Here is a 25464-nt window from a genome sequence, read left to right on the forward strand (position 1 = left end):
CATGGTCATTTTTGTTACAGGATTGAAAGCCTTGAAATGATCACAAAAGGAAAACAGGAAAATATGCCTCCTAAAAAGAGCTGAGGCAAATTATTATAGCAACCGAATCCTAAAAGGAATTTTCAAGCAAAAATATGGCTCATGTGAAGTTGTTATGGCAACTGACATTTAAAAGTAACTGGATTTGGGCAAGTTTCTTCCTCCACCCTCTCTGCAAAGTCTTGCAGGAACTTCATGCTAAAATTATGCTTTAATTTTAATTAGCCAAATAGGTCATAAATATAGCTTATTCCCAAATCCTTACAATGTCTACCCTGCAAGCAGCTGATCTACTAATGAGGAAATATTTCTACAAAACCCACTTACCATTAAAAAATCCGATCTAATATTTTTCTAATATAATTTATCAATTTAAACACATTGCATAATGTGATATTCTGTAGCATTCCATTAAGATGATAAATAGCAGTGGGGGGTGGCGGGAAAAACCAAGAGACTAAACATATCGCAAGCAGTGTACGTGTATTTAAATAACCCCGGCCGTTGCCAAGGAAAGCACACTGTTTCCATCCTCAGATACAGTCTAAACTCAGCCGCGTATCCCTGACTGTAAGGGTATTAATAGGACATAAGAAGAGGGGCAATAAGAAATGACAGGCAACTTCAGAAGAAATAAAATTTCTATTAGGCTTTGTTATAAGATTACATCAAAGCAATTCATATGTTTTAATCTGCAGAGAGAAAAAGCAACTACTTGGGGTTTGTGCCTGGGGGCCGCCTCTGTGTATCACCACACAGTTTGCATAATGAACAATTTTCATTCAATCAGGATCTCAGCAAAGATAGCTCCCACTCCAAAGGTCCTAGACAAGGGCTCCTAGTTTTTATTCTCCCAGCTCCCCCTGCTGGAGGAACAGCATCTAACAGGGAGAAAAGGATGCCGGGGCTGCTTTCTAAGCCTCTGCTCCAAATTCAGGTCCTTTATTAGAGACCTGACTTTATAAATACCCGCTTCTCCGAACGGGAAGGACCTGGGAAGGTCCTGTGAAAGATGCCACCAGCGTGCACCTCCTTTAGCAATTCCTGTAAGAGGAGAGAGACTGCAGGTTTGCCCTTTCCACTCTCCACCGAGTTAGGGATTTTAGAAACTTCTATTGGCATTCTGGCCCAAACACAGGGGTCGACTGAAGTTGCTGGAAGTTGACTGGTGGACATGGACCCGAGTGTACAACCCCTCATGTTATTCCTACCTGGCTAACCATCTTTCAAGTTTCCCAGCTGTCCAGGTCTTCATAAAATAAAATGGGACGGCGGCGGGGGAGGGAGAAGCTACCCAAATGGAATTGCATTTTCACGCACAATGGAAAACATGAAAGCTGAACAAATCGTTTTGGGAAAAAAAAAAAAAACTGGCACAGACGACAGTGGCTTGGAGGAAGGAGAGTCCTGGGCGAGCTGTCTGCGCCAGGACCTGGGCTGAGGCCTAATCCCCGTTGATCCGCGGGGTTAGCGCGGCTCCCGCTCTGCTCTCTCCACCGAAGCTGCCGCAGAACCGCTCCGCTCCATCCACCTGGCTCCATCTCCAGCCCCGCGCCGGCTGCCTTCCCGCGGGGAGGCCGCGCCGGGAGGGGGAGCGACATGAGGCCGTGTGAAACTGTTTTTCGAAAACCTGGGATGATCATTTAAATGTTTAAAATATGCACATGGTAATTCAAAACTAATTACCCTGAGCACATTTGAAACGTTTATGCCATCATCTCTGGATCCTGCCTACTGATTGTGCGGTACAGCTCACTCCTCTGTTTCTATAAACTGCTCCAGCGATTTTAACTTCCAGGCTAAATCAGGCAGCGCCCGCCCTGCCTCTCGCCCCGGCGGGTGGAGGGACCCTTTTTCGGCTCCACCAGGACAGGAGGCTGCGCCCTGCAGCAGCCCTGCGCCCCCCACCCCCTCCCCGGAGAGCCATTTGTCATGGTCAGGTAGCCCTGGCTGCCTAGTCATTGCTCTCAGTGCTGTTCATAATTGTCATTTCCATTATTTAATTTAGGTTAAAATGACCTCTCTCCGCACCTATATCTTTACTCCGCCCCGGGCGGGGGATGTGTGGGGGTGCATTTCCTAGTTCACTCAGGCACAGCAGAAAGTTGCCTTGACATTCATATCCACTTGGCCGCTTTTCCATTTTTTTTTCGGTTTTTTAATTTAAATTTAAAACATTTTTTTACAATGTTGTGTTGGTTTCTGAAATTCAACAACAAAATCAGCCATAATTATACATACATCCCGTCCCCCTATCCCATCCCTCCAGGTCACTGAAGAGCACCCAGCTGGGCTCCCTGCGCTACACAGTAACTTCTCACCTGCTGTCCCTCTGACACCGGAGAGTGTCTGTATGTCACTGATGCCACCTCCACTCGTCCACTCTTCCTCTCCCCCACCGTGTCCACATTCGCGTCTCCATTCCTTTCCCTACAAATAAGTTCATCAATGCTTTTCCATTTGGGGGTGAACCTGGGAAATTCAGGAAGACCCGGGTAAAGTGGGCTCATGCACCAGCTCTCTTGAGAACAAGAGGACTGAGCCCCCCAGAGGGAGCAGCAGCCATTGCTGAGCCCAGGTTCCTATAGCCAAGGGCACACGTGTGCACACACACCACCTCACAAACCGTGCTCACACACCTGCTTACAGACCGGGGCTAATTAGACCTAGGCAGGTCCTGAAGCAAATTCGGCTCCCCATTTTCCAGGATAAAATGAGTTCCTCGCCTTGGGGACACTATACCAGCAGCCCAGTAGCTGAGAGACTGAGAAGGGTGATGCTGAGGCCAAAATAACTTCACCTTCCCTGGTTTATTCAGAGAGGTTGACCTTGGCCAAGAAGTGGAGTTGAAGGAGGCGCAATCCCAGAGTCAAGGAATGAGCACCCATTTATAAATGTGCTCCGGATGCCAGTGGTGGGTGTTAGGCATTAAGGAATACAAAACTGGGTTAGAGTCCCACAGCCAGCTGAAGGTTGATAGAGTGAGATTACTGGGTTTAACTAGAGCCATTAAGAGGCTCTTCATTACCCCCATGGCACCGCCACCAAAGCTATCACATGAGCCATAATGCAAGGGAGAATTTTCATTCCATCAACAAGAGAGGGAGCCAGTCTATCTCTGTCCAAAGAAAATGAGCCGCCCAGCATGAAGCTGGTGAGGAATGGAGTGTACAACATTCCAATAACATTCCCTGCAGGATTTCCTCGGCGGTTTAGTTGGCTAAGCAGAGAGGCTGCACTGGAGCAATCTGCCAGGGTTTCTGGCTGGCCTGAACGCCGGCTCAGGAAGCAGCCGACAATCGGTCAATTAAAGACAAAGGATGCTAGCTGGGACCCACATTCCAAAGGGCTTAACATTAAGCTCCCTGTAAATCAAGGTCCAGGCCGCTCTCCCGATGCTCAGCAATCTCACTTCCTATTTCTCTACAAAGATCAAGCCCTTGAACCGAGCTGATTTCCTTGGTAACACTGCACCCACTTCCCTTTCTCCTGCGCCCACACTGTGTGCTCTTCCTTCAGCTGGAGATGGATCTCTTCTCCCTGCCAATTCATTTTCCTGCCCTTGCGATGACAATTCACATGTGTTGGGACTGCCTCCGCCAGAGTCTGTTCCCTCCTCTCCACCGGCTCCTTTCCCATAGCTATCATTTTGTGTTTTTTTTGGCTGCAGGATCCTAGTTCCCTGACCAGGGATCCTACCGGTGACCTCTGCAGTGTAAGCTAGGAGTCTTAACCACTCACTGGACCTGCAGAGAAGTCTCCTACTTTGCTTCTTTATAAGAAGTACTCTACCATGTTGTGGGCCTTCCCCCTCACCGATGAAAATTTAGAGAGAACGGACTGAGTCTTATATTTCCTTTGCATTTCTTCTGGCATCTCAAATAGGGTTTTCACATTAGGAGACAGCCTTGCTAGATATACTGACTGACCTAACGGTTTTATAGCTGGAGTAAGAAGTCAGGAAAGACGACCCAGCTTATCCCCCGCTTTCACGCAGAGCAAAAATTGCACCCCTCATTTAGATGTTCCCAGCGTCCTATAACTTGCCCAAAGCCAGATTTATTGCTCCTGCTGTAAAGTGTATCTTCTCTAAGCCTCACTTAAAAGCTACCACTTGGCAGAAGATCAAGTTAGAAGTGCAGGATAGCAGGTGATGGTGAGGGTAGGGGCGGGTGGGGAGGGTGGGGTGGAGCAAATAATTGAAGCTCGGAGAACTACCAGCTCAATATTTAACCTAACTGGTAATTTGCTGTGACAATTATGCCACGAACGGAACACCACTACTATGCAAGAATGTTGCTTTCTAATTAAGAAGGCCCTGCTTTTCCTAGCCTCCCGGCACTTGAATAACACACACACAAGGAGACTCGGCTCCAGGAACTAAAGGTTCGAATAGGAGGCATGTGCAGCTTGGCCGGGGTGTGCACATCTGCCAACGGGGAAGCCTGCTAACACCTTCAGATGGAGAAGGCCAGAGAGCCTTGGGGGCCTCTCACAACAAGAGAGCCGTTTGACTGACAGGCATCTTCCCTGGGAGCCCGGGTGCGTGCTTTCACTGCAAATGGACGAGCTTTCCCACCGCCCGGCTCTCCGACCAGGAAGGCTCGGCAAGGGTCTGATCCGTCAAGAGTAACTTTAATAAGGATATTCATAAAAAGTCCACGGCAACGAGTCTTCAAGGTGGAGAGGAAGACGCGTACACAAACACCCTAACCGCTGGCAGAAAGACAAAAGAATATTATTAAAATCATAGCCATAAAGAAGGATGTTGCCATCTTCTAAATTGACTGCTAGATTCATGGAACATGGCTAAGCAAGACAAACTGTTTTCTGCTTAATTAGTGGCTCCTTTACGGAAGGTTTGCTGCCTGGAGAGAGCCCATTAGAGGTGGGGAGCTCGTTTACAGGAATGCACCTCCGAAAGCTATTCAAATTTTAAATAAATGATGGAGAGAGGAATTGGTGGTGGTAGTGATAGAAGCAGGAGGGGAGAGGTTTGCTGTGGAGACAGAAAACTTCCACAGAAGACCAGCTTTGCATTCCAAGCCTAAGTGCTTTGGAGATCAGCTTTCCGAGGCAAACATAAGCCTCTAAAATTTTAGGCCAATAGAAATGACCTCTGTACCATGGCTGACTGAAGATATAAATAAACTTCAACATGAACAGCAGTGTCAACTGTGAGAGGGGAGATGAGAGCCCAATCCAAGCTTATTTTTAAAAAGTCCTGGTTGTTCTGACTGCGTTTCGGGGGGAGGCATTCATGGACACAAAGCTGCCGCTCCCTGCAGTGAGCTCTACTGCTTTCCCAGCACCAGCCCCTGGTTACCTAACCAAGGAATGGAAGCTGCCCCACACAAGTTAAATATAGGCTGACTTATCTGCATTTTACAAGCACCAAGAATGTTAACTGAGGAAGCTGTCATTTTTAATGACAGCACAAACTTCCAATTACCAACCGGGTAATACCCCAGGGAGCAGGTATGATTTTTTATAAGAATGGCTCAAAATTATTAAAAGTTTACACGATTACTTTTGAATTGGATATAAATATATCTCACGAGGCAGGTGGGATTGTTTTTCATGTGGTCTGTATTCAAGGCTGAAAAAGAAATGAAAAGTCTTTTTCTGAGATTTATCAAGAGCTAAGGAGGAGGGGGTGGTCCAAGGAGACAGCTATCAAGAGCCTGGCAAAGCTGGAGGGCTGCAAAAATGGCCAGGTGGTGGGTTGGGTCTCAGCCACAAGGTCACGGGCAAGTCACAAACTCATGTGACTTGCAAGCCCAATGCAAGAAGAGTTATGTATGCTCAGTTGCTCAGTCATGTCCAACTCTTTGCAGCACCATGGACTGTAGCCCACCAGGCTCCTCTGTCCATGGGATTCTCCAGGCAAGAACACTAGAATGGGTTGCTATTTCCTTTCCTAAGGGATCTTCCTGACCCAGGGATCTAACCCGCATTTCCTGTATCTCCTGCATTGGCAGGTGGATTCTTTTCCACTGTGCCACCTGGGAAGAGTTACGGGCCTGGCAAGAGATAGTACAAGCAAGTCCTTCTATACCAGCCATGGTCAAACATTACTTCCACAGGAACCCCGTTTCCTTTGATGCTACTTAAAACTCTAATGGCATCTACGTGGCTTCATCTGCCTGTGGTGAATATAGAATGAATAGCTGTTAGCAGGGGTTGCACGCATTTTCCATATAGATCAGACAGCCCCTGACCTAAATGAAGGCTACAATTTGTGAGTCTCACATCACCTAATTCTTTGTGAAATCTTTTCTGATGACTCCAGTCTCCAGTGATCTCTCCATCTACTGAATTTTAATTTGAGTTATGATACTACTACTTAGCCCCAAGCCTTGCTCCAAATAGACTGCAGTTCTTGGGGACAAGGTATTTTGATGCAGTCACGTAGGGGAATTCCCTGGTGGTCCAGTGGTTAGGACTCCATGATTTCACTGCTGAGGGCATGGGTTCAGTCCCTGGTCAGGGAAGTAGGATGCCACAAGCCATGCGGTGTGCCCAAAAAAAAAAAAGTCACCTAGAGGGAGAAAATGGCACAGGTGGTCAATGAAGACAGGTGCTATGTACTTTTCTCAATGATTCGAAACTGCCATCGCAAATATAATGAAAAGATTTTAATAATCATTATTAACTTTAGATAAAAAGCGGGTTAATTTGGGACTTCTCCAGTGGGCCAGTGGTTAAGAGTCTGAGCTTTCAAGGCAAAGGGTGCAGGCTCAATCCCTGGTTGGGGAACTAGGATCCCACATGCCGTAAAGTGTGGTCAAAAAAATTTTTTTTAAAAATCAGGTTGATTTATAATGCAAGTCAGATGTGTTCTCAAAAGGCCATTTCTCATAGAAAACAAGAGGATTCAGGCCTCTTCTTGGCCACCACCATGTCCATGTGGTAGGTAGGAAGAAGCCACCATGGCTCCAGCCCTCTCCTCCCAAGTCAACCACCTGCTTTTGCTCCAGAGGATTCTAGTGCCTGCTTGAACCACCTGCCAGCTCTTGATGGTATACAGGGTCAGAGGAGCCCTTGCTGAACCAAGGCAAAGAAAGCACGATCAGAGAATTGTACAGAACAAGAGAGGCACACAGTTTCACACTGGAGCAAAGGAGAATGTTCCTGCCCATCAAAAGCTCAAAAGCTGAGTTTTTAAAATACAATTAGAAAGTATGTGTATACCTAAAACTAATGGACTTCCCTGCTGGTCTAGTGGTTCAGAGTTTGCCTTTCAATGCAGGAGATGCGGGTTCAATCCCAGGTAGGGGAACGAAAATCCTACATGCCCCAACGCAAGTAGAAAAAGTTGGTGCACTGCAATGAGGACTCAATGCAGTCAAAAAAAGAAAATTAATGTGATGTTATATGCCAATTAGGTCTAAATAAAAATAAAAGTTTAGAAGTTAGAAAATACGCACATCCAGTAGAATTGGCTCAATAAACTTACCCATGCATACACATAGCCAAATGCCAATTAAAATTATGCAGATTTACAAAAAAATAATGCAGATCTATTTTTATTGAAACAGGAAAGAGGTCCATTCTTTAGTGCTAGGAGCAAAGTGTTACAGAATAATATGCATAATATAATCCCATTTTTAAGTTAAAACTATACATACATAAAAGCAGAGAGAAAAGTAGTCAGTTATATAAGCAATTATTGCTGACAGGCGGGATTAAGGACAATTTTGTTTTTTCTTGTCTGCAGGTTATTTTTTCTACAATGAACATGGATTACTTAAGAAATAATCAATGGTTCAAATAGTACCCATTCTTTTTTTTTTAATTGACATTAACAATACTTATCAGCTTAATAATAAAACATACTCAGTTGGCTTCTTTTTCAAAACAATGAAAATTAAACATCTAAAGTCTTTTTTGAGAGGGAAAAAAAAGAGATTATTCCTAAAAGTGTTTCTGAAAGCCATAGCTCTAGCAGCAGAGTGGATTATAACACTATGAGCTAACAAACCACATAAAAGAGGGTGGGTGGGAGCCCTGGGGGTGGGGGATATCCTCTTTGAGATAAGGAAATCATCAATTTACTGGGGGGGGGCGGGTAGTAGTGGGTTTCTAACAAGTAACAACGAGAAGAGACTGAACAACCAGTTTCATTTTCTATAAATAAAATCTGAGAAGGCATATTGCCAAAGAAACACAAGTCAATATCTAAACCTTTATATACTGGGCTACCAAACTTCACTTTTAGACAGTGTATTAATTACGTAGTCAATAACTATGGGTTTCATTAGGGTATTAAACGCCATAATCGATATTATTTATACTTTTCGAAGATGGGCCACTCAGGAAAGAACGTGGGGGAGGGGAAGTTTTTGATCCTGAAGTTCAAAAAGTCAGAATGAGCACACCAGAGATTAGCAAGGCCTTAATGGAAAGCATAAAACACAGAAAATATGGACAGAAATCAGATTATTACCCTTTCCCCCCCCCACTGCCTCCATCACAATGAGACTGGAAGGGATCCAAGAGCCATTTAAAATAAAGACAAAATGATTAGATTTTTCCCTAATTGTCTAACGCTGATGTCATGGTGTACACAAAATAAACATTGATCTCTAAGTGAAAGATGAGAAATAGAACACGAACAGCCTTTCGAGGTTAAACTATCTCCAAGAGAATTCTAAGAACTGTGGGCCAGAATCTATTTAGGTGACCCTCAGGGACCTGAAGCTCTTAAAAGCCAAACAGTGGAGCCAATTTCTGATGCTCCTCTGCCGGTGATCTGCTTTTTAGTGGGGAATCTGCTCTACATGCCCCCTCGAGGGAGCCGCCCCACCTCAGAGCATCCCTCTGTGGGCTTCTAATCACATCCGCAGAGACGTGCTGGTGTCACCGCATGGTCGTGGAGAAGGCATGGCAGCTGGTACCATGTTCCGGGAGACGCGTCGGGGTCACGCTGCCGGTCAGTGCTCTTCGTGGGGTGGGAGCCATGATGGGGAGAGGAGGGGATGCTGGGAGCGGTAGATATAAAAGACTGGTTACCAGGCTGAAAGCTAGATTGCCACTTCCAACCCACAATTTGTCAATCCACCATAGCACTGAAGACTGTAATTTTCTAGTCAGCGCTTTACGAGCAAGGTCAGACAGAAAGGAGCTTCCGTAAAAAATCGCTGAGGCCTTGGCCGGAGAATCAAGTGTGGCCCAGTGGCTATCCTGACCGTGTCCAGACAATTAGAGGGCCTGAGAGAAGGCCATCCTAGGTTCTGAGCCATGAAGTCATCCTGCCTGACGCCAGCTGGTTCCTCCCGGAAGAAGAAGGCTAAGGATGACACAGGCAGGACGTGCTCACTCCCAGCAAGGGCCTCCATGTGCCGCACTTGCCCACATTAAAAACCAGGGCCTGGCACCACGGGAAGACGGCAATGCCGCCTGGACGCTTGCAGAGGTGTGCTGCGAACGCCAGATGAGGGGCTGCAGCGACCGGATAGATAATTAATATGATTAGGAACACACAGAGCAAGCATGTTCTTGCCGACTGAAAAGCCCAGTAGCATAATTACTGTTTTCTTACCAGCTCACTGTCTGTTCACATTTCAAAGCCTGGTTGGTGTTAAGACCGCTGTGTAAACATCAATAAAATCCCAAAGTGCCGGATCATCAGCATTCCAGGGCACAATGGCTTTTTGTTTTTGGTGTTTTCATTCTTTTAAAGATGCATTTCAAGGTTGCAGACATTAGGAAGAATGATCTCTATGCTTTGGACTAATCTTCGAGTTTGTAATGAGTTAACATCTTCCCCAAGTGAACATTTATTATGAAGGCTAATTAATTGCTTTCCAGTTACAAGAACACTTTGCATTCAAAGAAAGTGGGATTCATAAGCAGAGAATAAACTGTTTATTAAACAAGGCAATGGCAACAAAGGGCTTCTCCCTTCAGAATCCCTTCTATTTAATACAGCTTTAATCAAGAAAAGAAAACATACAAATTCAAGAAACATGTACAGGTAGAAAAGGCGTACCAACAGAAACGCAACATTAACTGAAGGGGAGACGAAAGCCATGCTTTGGAGTTGCCGGGATGTCTCTAGGGGACAGCAAGTCAATGCTTATCAGCCTTCCTCAGAAGAGACCATTTTGATTAATATCAGACCCATCTGACTCAGTCTATTAAACCCTGAAGGAAGGATATTCTTCAGATATAAAAGATATGACTTTGATTAATAATTCTACCCTATTGCCAATCCAGGCATTAACAACTGTGTGGCCCCTCTAGAAAGGGAGCCTTTGAAATCGAGGAAGACGGGCTTCCTAAAACACTCAAGTTCCTCCACAAAACCACTTCTCAGCGCTCCCCCTTGGGAAGGGACCCGAGCTGAGAAGGTGTCAGCACTGGAGAAGCAGGAACCCGACTTACATAATTTATTTCACTGTCTACAGATTGAGGGTCAATTACTTGTGACATAATTCCTGGTTGAAAATAATGAGCTCTTAGTAAAACTGACAAAAACCTAAAGACAGGGAGTGAGTGGTACTACGGTCCGCGCAGCTGACCCCGAGGTCTGACACGGTTTATACCACAGCCCCACAAGCGTATTTCCCTTTTCACTTAGGCGTGTTCCACTGTGTGCCTTTGCTGCCAGTGGGTTCCCAGGTGTGACGAGAGGTGATGGCTTAGTCCATGGTAGAGGGGCGCTCTGCACCGCCGTCAGTCAGGGCGGGGATGGTGGTGCGGGTGGAGGTCGGAGGTGGGGTGGGGGGGGTGGTTTGCTTCAGCCCTCTATCCACAAGCTCCTGCCCCATAGGCATGATCCTCTCACATCGCCGCGTTCCTCCTGATGTTCATGACCAGCCTTCTGCCGTATTCTCTGTAGTCCACAGGCTTCACGTCCACCACCGTGGCCTTAATTCGAGACTCATCCTTTGAAAAGAGAAGAACGATTTGTGAACGAATAAACGCCTGTGGCCATGTTCCTGGTTTCACTGATCCCAACAGGAGAAAGCACAAAGACACGCTGGTGGTTCGGAGTCCCGTGATGCCAGTAAAGGAGCCGTGATGACGAGTGCCCAGGCCAGGGTTTCTGGTGGAACAAAGGCCTCCCTTCCACACAGGTCCTTGCACCGGTTCCTCGTGGTCCCAAACACTCGGAAACCGAGACTCCAAGTGTGACGGACTATAGAGGGCTCTTCAAGTTCAATCTGTTCTCTTTACAGAGCGAGAAACGGGAGCCCAGAGAAGACAGTGGCTTGCTAAAGCCACGCCGCGGGCTCTGTGAGCGGGCTGGGGGAGAGCAGCCGTGCTCGCAGCAGAGGCCGAGGCCTGCCGTGGCCTGTCTCAGCCCCACGAGAGGCGACCTCGCCACCCTTCACCACCCCGTCCACGTCACACGGGGACCAGAGACCCTTCCATCCCTCCCTCTCGACCACCCCTACCCCACCCTGATACCACACTGCTGACATTGAGAGGTTCATTTAATGCTCACAAAATCAAACACAGCTGTTAGCAGGCATTAGAGTTAGGCCTGACAAGAAAACAGAGCAAGTAAACCCTGAAACAAGCAAGGTTTCCTGAATTCTCCCACTGCCCATTCACTAGGTTGGACAGTGCCTTCAGAGGCAGACTGGGGTGAGGCCAGCTCAGGGCCTGCACACTCCAGCTCTGTATCTACAAAACTCAGTCAGATTTCTAAGCATGAGTAGAACTCTGAGGCTGGACTGCCTGTGTGCAATGATTAGCTCTGCCACTTGCCAGCATATGAATTTAGGCAAGTTACTCAATTCTCCATAAGCCTATGGCTTTTCACTGCCAAATCGCGGGCAACAAGAGTTCCTTCACACAAGGTTACTGCCAGGATGAATGGAGACAAAGTATGCAAAGGGTGTGGAACAGTAGCCGGCAGACAGTAAGTACTCAATAAAGGCTGTTTTTTTATGATTTTACAACTATATGATGTTATGAGCAATTACAGGAATTTTCAAGGTAATTTTAACCACATGTGGTCTTTCTTTCATATACTGACTTTAGAACCCAAACCATGGGGAAGATGTGGGTCCATTCTGTCAGGACACAAACCAAAATCCCCCAGGTTTAACTGAAAAGGCCACACAGCATGTTTTCCTTGGATGTTAATACTGGACAAGACCCTGAACCTCTCTCTTGGTCTGTTTGCTCATCTGAAAACAGAGATGATAACAGTACCCTAGTGCTGGTGTGACTCAGTGAGTAATAAATGCAGGGTGTTACGGGTTCCGTCTGGAACACAGTGAACGAGGAACTCACAGCTAACACTGTAGTGGGCTTGTGGGTGACAAACAGCAGTTCTGTGCTGCTACCCTCATGCACCGTGGGTGACGTTACTTACATTGTAGGTCTCCAGTTTGACCCTGATCCTGAACGTAAAAGATCGAAAGTTGGCATTCTGGAAAACTTCCTCAAATGCTTGCTCGTTCTGCAGAAACAAAACGTAAAACTGTCGGCATGGAAACTACCAGACCACCTGAAATTATCTGTACGGTTTTTGAAAAGACTTGGAGGAAAACCTCTGAGAAAATGATCACCTCCCAGTGGCTTGAAATTTCTTAGGAATGACTAATATATAGGTGACATTTCATCGCATAAAACTGTTTAGGTAGAATTTTATTAAAAATTAAAATATTCTACCTAGAGTACTCAATTTCATACAGACAGACAGTGGAATGATGGCTGCCAGGGGCAACAGAGAGTTAGTGTTTGATGGGTACAGAGTTTCAGCTGAGGAGGATGAAAAAGTTCTACAGCTGGATGATGGTGGCAGCTGCACAACAATATGAAGGTATTTTAACGCCGCTGAACTTGTATACGTGGGCTTCCCTGGTGGCTCAGCTGGTAAAGAAGCCACCTGCAATGCAGGAGACCTGGGTTCGATCCCTGGGTTGGGAAGATCCCCTGGAGAAGGGAAAGGCTACCCATTCCATATTCTGGCCTGGAGAATTCCATGGACTGGATAGTCCATGCGGCTTCCCTGGTGGCTCACATGGTAAAGCGTCTGCCTGTAATGTGGGAGACCTGGGTTCAATCCCTGGGTCAGGAAGATCCCCTCGAGAAGGAAATGGCAACCCACTCCAGTACTTTTGCCTGGAAAATTCCATGGATGGAGGAGACTGGTATGCTATAGTTCATGGGGTTGCAAAGAGTCAGACACGACTGAGCAACTTCACTGGTTCACTGGTATAGTCCATGGGGTCGCAAAAGAGACAGACACGACTGAGCGACTTTCACTCACTCACTCACAATGGTAAATTTTATGTATATTTTATCACAATAGAAAAAAACTGAAACACTCTTAGGAAATACATTTCTAAACTTTCAAAATGTGTGATGGAATAAATCTGAGGCTCAGAATCTTCAGAACAAATTAAGAATGGGCGAGGACTCAGGAAAAAAGTTCAAGTTGTCATATATACATTATTTCAGCCTCTGGATTTACAGATGTGGTAAGTGAAGAAGACAGAAATGGGCAAAGGTTTGGGAAGAAGTTTAAAATCCACAGTTTTCTCTCTCTTACTGGCCTCTCAAATATCACTTGATTAAGCTTCTGAGTTAAAAAAAGAGTCTGGTAAACAGAGGGATTAGAGAAAGCATTTTACACAAATATGCATAAAATAAATGTACAAGAACTTTTAATAAAATTAATAGTTCATATCAGTCAAGTATTATTTGCATGCCACTTGGAACATGAAAATAGCTTTGTTATATATAGAACTCTTTGTATAAAGGTTACTACACGCACACACGCACACAGAGTCCTCAGGCTTTTGGGTATGTAAATAAAACAATGTGTTAAACCCTCAGAAAATTGTACCAGCTGCCATCATTCTTTCAAGATTAGTGAAAGCGTGGAGTGCATACTCCAAGAATATTATGATTCCTGAGGGGAGAGTTCCTATATGTCCTCATTCACTGGCAGTAAAACCAGTCAAATGTAATAAGCCCATAAAAAACCCTGAAAGGCTGCCTCGAGCCTTAAAAGCTGATATGAAAATAGAGGACCAGGCAAAACAGATAAAAGATACCATCATACTTTAAAGTCAATTCCAGTTATTTCTGCAAAAGGGCTTGTTGGGATTATTTTCAGAGAGCTCATGGACAATTTCAAAGAGACAAAAGGGCAGAGCTAAACGAACAAAAGACGGGAAAGAAAAAAACACACACACACACACCAAAACAAATGACAAATCCTTTTTCGCTACTGGCTTTTACAAGTATACTAACTGATGTGGAGGACAATGGGGGAGAAAAATCTATAGACAGATACTAATTTGTGTGGCTCAGAAACTATAGCTTTTATTGGTCTTCATGTTTTATCTGAGCAAACATCTTTCTTAACTTTAGGATAACTAGTAATTAGTCCTTGAATTAAACAAAACTACTATGTGAAAATACTCTTTTATAAAAATAAAATAGAGAAAGTGACCTTACGAAAGAAAGTTACTTTGTAAGAACGCATCTGACAACATGAAATAAGCACATACCTTATATGTGAATTTAAACCAGGATTTGACTCAACTTTTCAGAAAAGTGTTTATTACTTTAAAAAGGCACACTGAATAAAGATGTGGTATGGATACACAATGGAACACTACTCGGCCATAAAAAAGAATGAAATAATACCATGTGCAACAACACGGATACAACTAGAGATTATCATATTAGGCAAAGTCAGAAAAAGACAAATACCACAGAGCATTACTTACGTGTGGAATCTAAAATATGACACAGATGAACCTATCTAGGAAGCAGAAACAGACTCAAGGCACAGAGAACAGACATGGTTATCAAGGCGGGGGTGGGGGAGTGGGTGGAGAGGGATGGACGGGGAGCTTGGGTTAGTAGATAGAAGCTATCACATATAGAATGGGGGGATAACAAGGTCCTACTGTAAAGCACAGGGAACTAGTCAACATCCCAGGATAAACTATAACAGGAAAACCATAATGGACTTAAAGTTTATTATTACAGACTCAAAAAAAAAAAGTATCTGGACTTCAGCTTACTTCAGAAGATACTTCCAGATCTCAAGTGACTGCAGGCACACCGACTCTTAGAACAGGAGGAAAAAGTGCTTTCTACTTAGAAAGGGCTGTTTTTAAAGAATTTTATACACATTACTTCATCACCTCATTGTTAGCACAAGGTGGACACAATTAGAATTAGATGAGCTTTCACAGTCAGCAGTGAGAGACGCTATACAACACCCACCAGCAATAGACCAAAAATTATCAGAGCAAAAAACAGGTAAGTGTTATAGCATGGGAACTACTACAGTAATAATACAGGAAATGGCCAACCTTCTCTTTTAATTCCCCAAGATAAGCAGTGCTTTGTCCAAGGATGGCCTCTGCAGACTCCTGGAAACATGTGACCCACTGATTCTCTTGAAAATCGGCAATATTGACCTAAAAAACAACTTTACATCATTACACCACAGAAATAACAAAAGGAAGACATACTAAGGAGACTGGGAGATTGACTTTTTCCACTCCTTAAAAGAGTTTCTAGGGAAAAAATCCGATTCCACTAAATAGCTATGTTCTTTCCAAAGAATGTAAAAAGTATCCAAGAGAGAAGTTCAAAATGTTAAGTGTGGATCACAGCAGGAACATGTGGTGTGGACCTGTGATTTCAGTTCTCAGGGGAGATACAGCCCAACAAAAATCACCTTCAGATGCAGGATCCGGGCACACTGGACTCAGTGGCCCTCCAGCTGCAATGGCTTTTGGACTAAAGGTTTTGAATGAGTCTCCAATGTCGTCTGCATGTTAAATCGTACACCCTTCAGTCACCAGGAGGCACTCCCTAAGACAGCTTTTAGTCACTGCTGAGCATCCCAGACAATCTGAAAGCCTGAACTAAGAGACAAGCTAGTCTCCACAGTGCCGGGAGCTTCGCAGGGACTCAAGAAACACCAGAGCGGTCCTTGTTCACCCATTCTACTTACTGACAGGATCATGCGGTACTTGAAATTGGGGAATTCACTGTCACACTTCTCGCAGCGGTACAATCCGTTCTGCTGGTCGATCACTTTCTTGTTACAATCCTGAGTTGGGCAGGCCTGGTACATACAGTTCTCTTTGCGAAGATACACCACAGTTGCCACAGAGCTAAAATAGTCAGGCTTCAGGAGAAGAGAGTGGTATGAGGCAAAGAGTACAGACCAAAGTTCAGGACTGGATTTGCCCTGACATATGAGGGTGTTTGCATACTCTCACAATGTGATTACAAGGGATAATTCATTCTATAGTTTCAGAAGTTACTTGAGCTGACTACAAAATCCAGAAGGGTAACAAACCAAGTTCTAAAGCATATTACTCCTTAATAATAAAGAAGTTAATTCTAAACTGTGCTGTGCTTAGTTACTCAGTGGTGTCTGACTCTTTGTGACCCCATGGACTAGCCCACCAGGCTCCTTTGTCCATGGGGATTCTCCAGGCAAGAATACTGGAGTGGGTTGTCATGTTCTCTTCCAGGAGATCTTCCCAACTCAAGAATCAAACCCAGGTCTCTTGCATTGCAGGTGGATTCTTGACTGTCTGAGCCACCAGGGAAGTCCTTAATTCTAAATTAGACTAAACTATTTAATTAAAACTGAAATAGACTATATGACTATATGAAAGCAAAAGACTTCAAGAGCTCTTGATCTTGTTGCTCCTGTTCCTCTATCCCTCAGAAGGTAACAGAACCAGGACACAGTGAACTCTAGCATAGTTATCTTCAACCATTCCTCCCATGTTAAAAACAATAGCAGTGATTTCGATCATCTAGATTCAACTTTGTCTTTGGTCAACAAGCATTTTCTGTAAAAAGCCAGACAGTATCTTATCTCAGGCTTTACAAGCCATTGGGTCACAGTCTGTTGCAGCTACTCGCCCTGCTGCTGGGGTGCAAGACCATCCACAGACAGTCTAGAGATGAGAGCGGGTGGCTGGTTTCAATGTATTTGTATTTATAATAGGCGGCAGGCTAGACATGGCCCATGGGCCTGTTTGTGGGCCCCCGGTCTAAGTCACCAAGTTCAGTAGAATGCAAGAAGACTGAACAAGCGCCTTCAAAGTGGAGACATCACTGGTAAGTAAACGTGGCAAGGACCAAGTCACAAGCATAGGCTTTCTGTTGCTATTTGCTTTGCCTTTTAACTGTCATGGAAAGGATACAGGACGAATAATTTTGGGGGGGGGTGAGCAGTTCCCTCTGGGTGTACTCTGAACTCAGGGCCAGATGAATCTTCACTCTAAAAGGCTCTAGAGCAGCGGTCCCCAACCTTTTCAACACCAGGGACCATTCTGGTAGAAGACTAGTTTTCCACAGACAGGATGATTCAGGCAGCAATGCAAGCAACAGGGAGCAGCCCATTTCCGGCTGTGTGGCCTGGTTCCTAACAAGCTGTGGATCAGTACTGGTCTGTAGCCCAGGAGTTGGGGACTCCTGCTCTACTGAAGGGGAGTCTTCCAGGAGAATGCCTGAAGGGTTTTTCTGTATTTCCAGGTAAGGGCCCGATTCCAAGTGTGACTTGAAAGTTTGGGTGTGAATAGGTACTCTCTAGGCCCGATTCCTTGTTACCTACTGTCTACCCTTAGGTCTAAGAAAGAAACTGGTTAACAAGAAAACCCAGAGTGACACAGATCTGTCCAACGTTTAAGTCTCAGGACATTGTGTAACAGCATTATGAGTTGCAGTCATTGACAGTGATGGATAAGAAAGTATTGTGGAATGAGACAGTAAGGAATAAAAACCATATTGTACAATATGAAAATAATAAAGCAGGAATTACTGGTTCTGGGAACATAAAGGAGAAATAAATGATTTAAATTTTGAACTGCTGACAGAATACAGATTCAGAGCAAGATGGGGGGCGGGGGTCATTAAACACAAACACTGAAAGGGAAGTTGCAACTCCAGTCAAATACCAGTCAATTCTTGTTAGAGGATACCAGGGGTGCTCAGCCCCCAAGAGGTTAATCCTCTATAGCCAGTGAGGGTACACGTGAACCACTCCATGTCTGACGCTGAAACTCACTAACACTCAGTATGAACTGTAATCTCAAAAGCTGCCTTTCTGGTCTGCAGGCATTTCAGCTTGCAGGAACAATCACAGAAAAGGAATATGGACCTGAATGCGGTTCATGTTAATACATAACTTGATTACTACTGCTTCATTAAGATTCCTCCAAGAACTACACAACTCTCTAAGTCAGAGCTCTGAACATCTTTTTGCCTCAACTGACCTGAGGGATATAACATACTCCTATTAGAAAGCATGGCTCCCTCACTCTGGCTGGCATCCTTAGCCATCACCCCAGGTAAGAATCATGGCTCTGGACTAAGGTCTAACAGCTGGTTATCAGAAACTGGACCTGGAAACTCACCCTCTCACACATCATACACGCTTTTGTGGAGAAAGTCAGGAACCGCATACCTTGTCACCTTGGCCCAGGTTCTCCGACTTGACCTCATATAATGTTTTCCAGTTGGTATTGCTCCCACCTGCTCCTCCACTCTTTAGATCAGAGATGGAAATGCCATCTAAGGCTTGTCCTTCTGAGTCAAACCTGAAAAACAAAGAATAACAGGTACTTTATATGCATGTTGAATGTGATACATGTTTCTATATGCCAGGTACAGGCTATGTGCTCCCCGTCCAACTTTTCACAGGTCATGATCAAGTGGGGCTGAAGGTATCATCTTCCTCATTGTATCTCAAGTCTACCGAAGAAATGGAGTGACCTCTTTTAAATCTCAATTGCTCTGACGCCTCCCAGTGGTCACGAAAGACAGTGCCAAACTGCCACAGAACCTTTTCTTAAATTAGCCTTGCTATCAACACTAGCCAGATGGCCCAAGTGCCTAAAAAAACAGTAACCTGGAAAGTCAACAACAAAACAAGCAACAATGGAGAGTCCTGGTGTACTTCTCTGGGCTACTGATGCTCATTCTTGCTCAGCAGCTGCATTTTTCTCATCGCTGAAATGTACCAGGCTAGAAAGGGACAGTTGACATATTTTAATGGCATAGCAAAAAATGTTCCCAGATCTTTTAAGACTGGTATAATTTTAAAAGATTATATAATCGAAAATAATTTATTAGAAGGTATTTACCTGTTTCCCTGTAGACTAACCTTCTTAGTGAGATTTTACTTATGCCAAAATGAAAGTTGAAATTTAATTATGTTAAATTATAAAGTTGATCACATTATCAGCTAACATGAAGGAAAGGACACCCAAGAGGAGTGTGTCAGAAACACACTCGTGTCAAGAAAGAGGCAGTCTGAGATTAAAAACACACCAATGTCACCCTAAAGGAGGATAACTAAAAGTAACCACGTACAGAAAAGGCTCCGTAAAATGAGAGCATGGGACAGAATGGATGCTGCCCTAAGCTGCAGACAATTGCCTTTTTGTTCTGTCAGGTAAGCGGCTAAATCCGTCACAGAGGCACAGCAAGGTCTGTAAATCTATTTCACTTCGACTAGCAACACAAGTTTACAGTTTCAAAAACTCTGAGGAGACATTTGCCACCAAAGACAGCTCATCAGGAAACAACAGGGAGAGAGGCAGCCCTTCGTACAGCAGAAACTCCACGTTGCTGCAACCGAGATCTAGACACCCCCAGACCTTGCCTGGGGGGCGGACACGCCGAGCTCCTTTCTGATCAACACCAAGCTGCCTTATTCAAGGACAGCCATGTCTTCTTACGTTGACTGGGATCACAGTTATGGACAAGTAAACTATGAAGACCTTAACGTGGGCAATTAAGCTGCGGTCGTGCTCCAGAGCCTGACGGGAAATCAAGCAGCAAGGACAAACCGAAGCCGTGGTTCCTTCCGGTCGCTTATTGATGAATGGGCCCTGCGCTAAAATGCAAAGCCAGCTACCAGAAGAGCGGAACAGGGATCCACGTGGACCACACGCACAAGGCTGGCTTAAGCGACATGGCCATGCCAGTACATGTGTCACGTGTGTCGGTCACTCGGTCGTGTCCATCTCTCTGTGACCCCATGGACTGCAGCCCACCAGGCTCCTTGCCCATGGGATTCTCCAGGCAAGAATACTGGAGTGGGTAGCCATTCCCTTCTCCAGGGGATCTTCCAGACCCAGGGATCAAACCCAGGTCTCCTGCATTGCAGGCAGATTCTTCACCGACTGAGCCACCAGGGAAGCCTTAGATGTGTCATGAAACTATTCAAATAGTAGTGCTACTGGCTCACATTAAGCTCAAATGAAAGAGGGGAGTATGTAATACAAGGCAATTCTCTAGTCACTCAAACCCTAGGACATGGTTGGAAATCAACATCCACCTACCCCCACTCTGTAGCTTGCAAGCTCAAGTGAGTTCCAGGGCTTTGTTCCCCTGACCACATCAATGCTTGCATACCAGGTTTCAGTTTGAAGTGCTCTATTGAGGCAGAGTTTTAACACCCTAAATAGCTAGACACAGCAAGGAGATTTTAGTAGGTTCTCCTCATCCCGAGTGCTTTGTGAATAACAACATACTGCCCACAAAAGCCCATTGTGCCCACTGCACTCGATCAGAGTCTGGTGAATACACACTAGAAGATGCGATCGGCACCGGAGTCTAGACGGAACAAGACGCCTAGCCACCACCCCCTCCACCCGCAGAGACCCACGGCTTTGAGCCGTGAAATGAAAGACACCTCCTCTCACGGAGCTCCAGCACAAAGCTGCTACAGCCCGTCTTCACCTGCTTCGCAGGATCAAGGTCGGCGGGCAGCGTTCCTGTCCTAATTGCTCCCTGCGACTCTCCAGGTTTGTCATGGGATTACAGGTTTGTCAGTTTACGGGCTTTAGAGCCATCCTCTCAGAAGGCATAATGCCTCCAAGAAATATAGGAACTGCTTCATTTAGTAACAGAGCCCTCTGCTTGGCAGACAGATCACATGCTGATTATAGGAACCAAAAGAACCAGTTCTTCTCCAAGCCCAAGTTCAAATAGCCCCTGTGTTGAGCCCCAAAAAACCTACCATCCACGAAGCTTATAGGCCTCTGGGATGTCAGGGTTCACAATGATGGTGCTTGAAGATAGGACAGAGAGGCTCCGTCCACCAAAATCAGAAACTCTGGCTCCTTTGATGGCCATCACGGGTTGTCTAGAGCCATCAAATTTATCAGCCTGCATAACAACAGAAACAACAAACAAACAAGTGTCAATGGCAGGAAGGACACACAGAAAGTTTTTTTATAAAAAACAAAGAAAACAGCCATGTAGAGTGAATGCAATAAACGCTACATGGACTCAATACAAGGTAACCTCGCACACAAGAATCTGCTCAGAGATGCAGCAAAGCTAACCGAGTTAGAGGAAAGAGCAAATTTCACTACGTAAAACCTAAATCACAGCAAATCTCACAGAAGTAAATCATAAAGGCTTTCAAATATTCCCCAGAGAGCCCAAACGTTCATGAGGAAGGGTCCACCCGGCCGACATGGCCAACACCCCACAGCTCCCGAGGCAAGACCACCACCCAGGAAGCTTTGTGTCCCCACCTTTCTGCACACACTCCCGCCACTCAACGCGAGCACTTACATCGTCTCCCCACAGGGTAGCGTTCACCACTTTCCCTGACATATCCATCAGATAGATATTTCTCTTCGAGACTTCTCTGTTGTTAGACTTCACTATGATTTTTGTGACATCTTCGTAGTTCTTGCAGATCCCGATTATGTCTAAGACACAAGCACGGCATTTTAGTAAGAAATGGTCAAGGGCTTCCCTCGTGGCTCAGGGTAAAGAATTCGTCTGCCAATGCAGGAGACATGGGTTCGATCCCTGGTCTGGGAAGATCCTACATGCTGCAGAGCAACTGAGCCTGTGCACCACAACTACAGAGTCTGTGCTCTAGAGCCCCGAGAGCCACCGACTACTGAAGCCCGCATGCCCTAGGGCCCGTGCTCTGCAGAGAGAGAAGCCCTGCAATGCAATGAGAAGCCCACACGTGGCAACTAGAGAGTAGCCCTCACGTTCTGCAATGAGAGAAAAGCCTGCACAGCAACAAAGATCCAGCACAGCCAAAAATAAATAAACAAAATTAAAAAGATGGTCGAGGCTCTCGTGACAGCACAACCGAAAGTGAAGCAGCAAGGACTCGTCTCATGCCACCCCCTTGTGTGGTGCAAGCCGGACTAATGATGACCAATCTTGGTTCTCACGCACAGACTTACCTACAAGCGAGTCCTTAGATTTGCTCTCCAGGTCGCCAATCCCTGTGAAATCAAACTGAACTGTGGGTAAGTGATGACCGTCTTCACAGGGCATGACAGAAGTCTCGTTGTTGAAGGTCATCTCGTAGTCGTTTTTGACGGCTGTGAACTGTTTGTTGGCGATCTTCAGGGTGCCTTTAGAGAAATAATAGACCTGCAAAAGAAGCCAAGCCGTGGAACGTGGGATGTGCCATCAAATCGGGTCTCAAAAGCCTTCACCATCACACTGCTCTTGGAGAGCAGTGCCCACCCCATCACTTGGCCGTTTCTGGTCTAGACGCCACACTGCCATACCTTGTTCACGTCAATAAGGGGGAAAAACTTGTCCGCTTGCTCATTGAAAGCAGTCGCTCTGATTTCACCCTGCAGAAGCGTGTGAGAGAGAGCAGGTTAGAACTATGGAGCTCGTTTTACCAGTGAAAAACGGGACACTCTGGTGTCAAGGTGACATCTTGGAAACAGCAGCACAGTCACACAGAAGACACACAGTTCACAGTCACACATTCACGTTATTAACTCCAGCGAAACAACCCAGGTTTAACTAGCCGATCCCCATTACTGCGCCTCATTAAACCTCAAGTTAGAAACCTTAAAAAATGTATTTTGAACGTGAGTGACATTACTGAAGCCCCCAGGGAAGTGTGTTGGGCCGCCGTGATTCACCAGCTTCCCTCGCATTTGCACCGATCAAGGAATTACTTCATACTCAAGAGTCATTGCCAAAAATGTTAAAATAAATCATACTTTCAGGTTGCTCGTGATTGGATTTTCACTTGTACTTTCCTGTCAGTCAAAACGCTACAGATGGAGAAGAAACTTAAATTAACAGCTGAATTTTTAGCCAACTGACAGATGAGACCAATAATTTGGTTTAAAAAATTTGGATTCTGACACAGTCATTGGCGGTGCTATCCCAACTTCAAAAAAAACAGAAACAATAAAAAAACAAACAAACAATTTTTTTCTGCCCTCTTAGAGGTGTGAACAAATAGGAAATATACAGCTGTTTGAAAAGAATGCCTGAAGTATATACTAGGGATTATAAGTAAAATGAATGGACAGAAATATAGCATGACAAGACGCTTGTTGAGATGCCACTACTTGGATTTTTCATCTCTCCATCGTGGTTTGGCTTCGTTTACATAAAGCACAGGAAGTCTGCGCTGCCAGAAAGCATGTCTCGCAAAACCAACCACTTATCACTAGTCCAGGCTGCCACGTGCCTTCTGTTGCGGCCCAGGGCTCCATGAGGCTCCCAAGGAGACATCACCTCTTGGGGCTTTGACTAAGCCTCCTGGCAAGTCAGACAACGTCTCTGATTTCTCCTGCCCGTGAGGCTACTCACATTTAGAAAACTAATGTCAACTGCTATAAATGCTTCCGTCTGAGACCAAGGATTTTACTTATGACTGAACCCTGTGCCCACAGATGGCATCAGAAGATTACAAGAGAGGAAAAACAGCAGCAAGAAGCATGTTTCTTCTTGGCCTACTGTTCTTTCTCACCTTATGGGCCTGCACAGAGGTGAGCCCTCTGTTTCCCAGAGCTGAGGACTCTTCTTTCCCCACCTGACAGATACTCACACTCTCATCAACCAGTTCTATGGAGAAAAGCTTCCCTTCCCCTCGGGAGTTGCTCCAGGTACGGATCTGACTTTTGTTGGTGACACGAGCACAGATAGTCCACCTAAAAATCAAAAACAGATAATCTTAGTGTCAGGAGTCTTACTTGGGAAAGATCTGAAATGTTCCCTCCCTATTATCTTCTTAGAGACTTTCTTACCTTATGCATATTCTATTTTCCAGGGGAAGCTGTATTTTAATCCAGCTAATTAAAACCCCAGGATGACATCCAGGTTTGACAGTTTATAGAATAAGCAAATAGTAAAACACACAAGGTGATTTAACACTGACTCATTCTCCTGTCAAATAAGTAAATTTATAAACGCTTTCTCTTCTCCAAAAGGCATCACCAAGGCAACACTATCCCCTTAATGAAAGGTTCTAAGCTAGAAAATGCAGTAATACCAGCAATTATATTTTGCCGCTATTTTCAATTATAGGAACTGATATAACTGATGTCAAACTTCTGTCTCACTTCCAGCACACATGGAATGTAAACACAAGGGTATGGAACGTGGTGTTGGGTAAGCCACCAAAGGAAAACACTCTCAAGCATTATGATCTTAGACAGAAGCCATTAGAGAGAGGGGGGCACAAGGTCTGATATCCAATCCTGGTGCCCATCCTGGACACATTAGTTACCCTACTCATCACTTCACAGGGGAACAGCCCTTCCTCACATTGCCAACAACTGAAGAATAAATAAGTAAATGATATCTGAAAGAATTCTGAAAAGAGCACTAATTTTCAACTGCTAAAATTTTTAATGGAAAGAAATCATATAAAAGAAGTATCTGTTCAGTTTATAGGAATACGGTTGACACACACACACACATATTCTTTTTTATTTTAGTTGGAGGCTAATTACTTTACAATATTGTAGTAGTTTTTGCCATGAACTGACATGAATCAGCCATGGGTTTACTTGTGTTCCCCATCCTGAACCCCCCTCCCACCTCCCTCCCCATCCCATCCCTCTGGGTCATCCCAGTGCACCGGCCCTGAGCACCCTGTCTCATGCATCAAACCTGGACTGCCGATCTGTTTCACATGTGATAATATACATGTTTCAATGCTATTCTTTCAGATCATCCCACCCTCGCCTTCTCCCAGAGTCCAAAAGACTGTTCTATACATCTGTGTCTCTTTTTCTGTCTCACATACAGGGTTATCATTACCATCTTTCTAAATTTCATATATATGCGTAGTATACTGTATTGGTGCTTTTCTTTCTGGCTTACTTCACTCTGTATAATAGGCTCCAGTACACACATATTCTTTTGAGCCAACAAAATTGTAGTAATAATTTCTGGACTGAAAGTCATCTGTTTATTTGATGAGAAGATGAAATGCCTTCTGCATTAGAACAAAGATTTATTTTTACTCTTAAGACTATCAACTGGTTCTTAAAACTCTGTTGTTGTTGTTTAGCCACTAAATTGTATCTGACTCTACAACCGCATGGACTGTAGCTCGCCAGGCTCCTCTGTCCATGAGATTTCCCAAGCAAGGATACTGGAGTGGGTTGCCATTTCCTTCTCCAGGGGATCTTCCCGGCCCAGGGACTGAACCCACGTCCA

At 45.0% G+C, this 25464-nt stretch overlaps 1 protein-coding gene across 1 annotated transcript in view; it reads right to left on the minus strand.

The window, feature by feature from the left end:
• Positions 1 to 7540: 7540 nt before the first annotated feature.
• The window catches only part of RPA1 (replication protein A1, 70kDa), a 47588-nt gene continuing 29664 nt past the window's right edge, over positions 7541 to 25464 (minus strand). Inside the window, exons 8-17 of the mRNA XM_010861327.1 lie at positions 23846 to 23948; positions 22557 to 22625; positions 22224 to 22416; positions 21589 to 21728; positions 21026 to 21174; positions 18464 to 18596; positions 15989 to 16165; positions 15339 to 15446; positions 12374 to 12460; positions 7541 to 10932 (exon numbers count right to left, since the gene is read on the minus strand). Coding sequence (XP_010859629.1) covers positions 10828 to 10932; positions 12374 to 12460; positions 15339 to 15446; positions 15989 to 16165; positions 18464 to 18596; positions 21026 to 21174; positions 21589 to 21728; positions 22224 to 22416; positions 22557 to 22625; positions 23846 to 23948 — 1264 coding nt within the window. The 3' untranslated portion in view covers positions 7541 to 10827. The remainder of the gene's footprint in view (positions 10933 to 12373; positions 12461 to 15338; positions 15447 to 15988; positions 16166 to 18463; positions 18597 to 21025; positions 21175 to 21588; positions 21729 to 22223; positions 22417 to 22556; positions 22626 to 23845; positions 23949 to 25464) is intronic.

This window comes from Bison bison, unplaced genomic scaffold, assembly GCF_000754665.1.
Source record: "Bison bison bison isolate TAMUID 2011002044 unplaced genomic scaffold, Bison_UMD1.0 scf7180017864472, whole genome shotgun sequence".
Taxonomy (NCBI): Eukaryota; Metazoa; Chordata; class Mammalia; order Artiodactyla; family Bovidae; genus Bison; species Bison bison.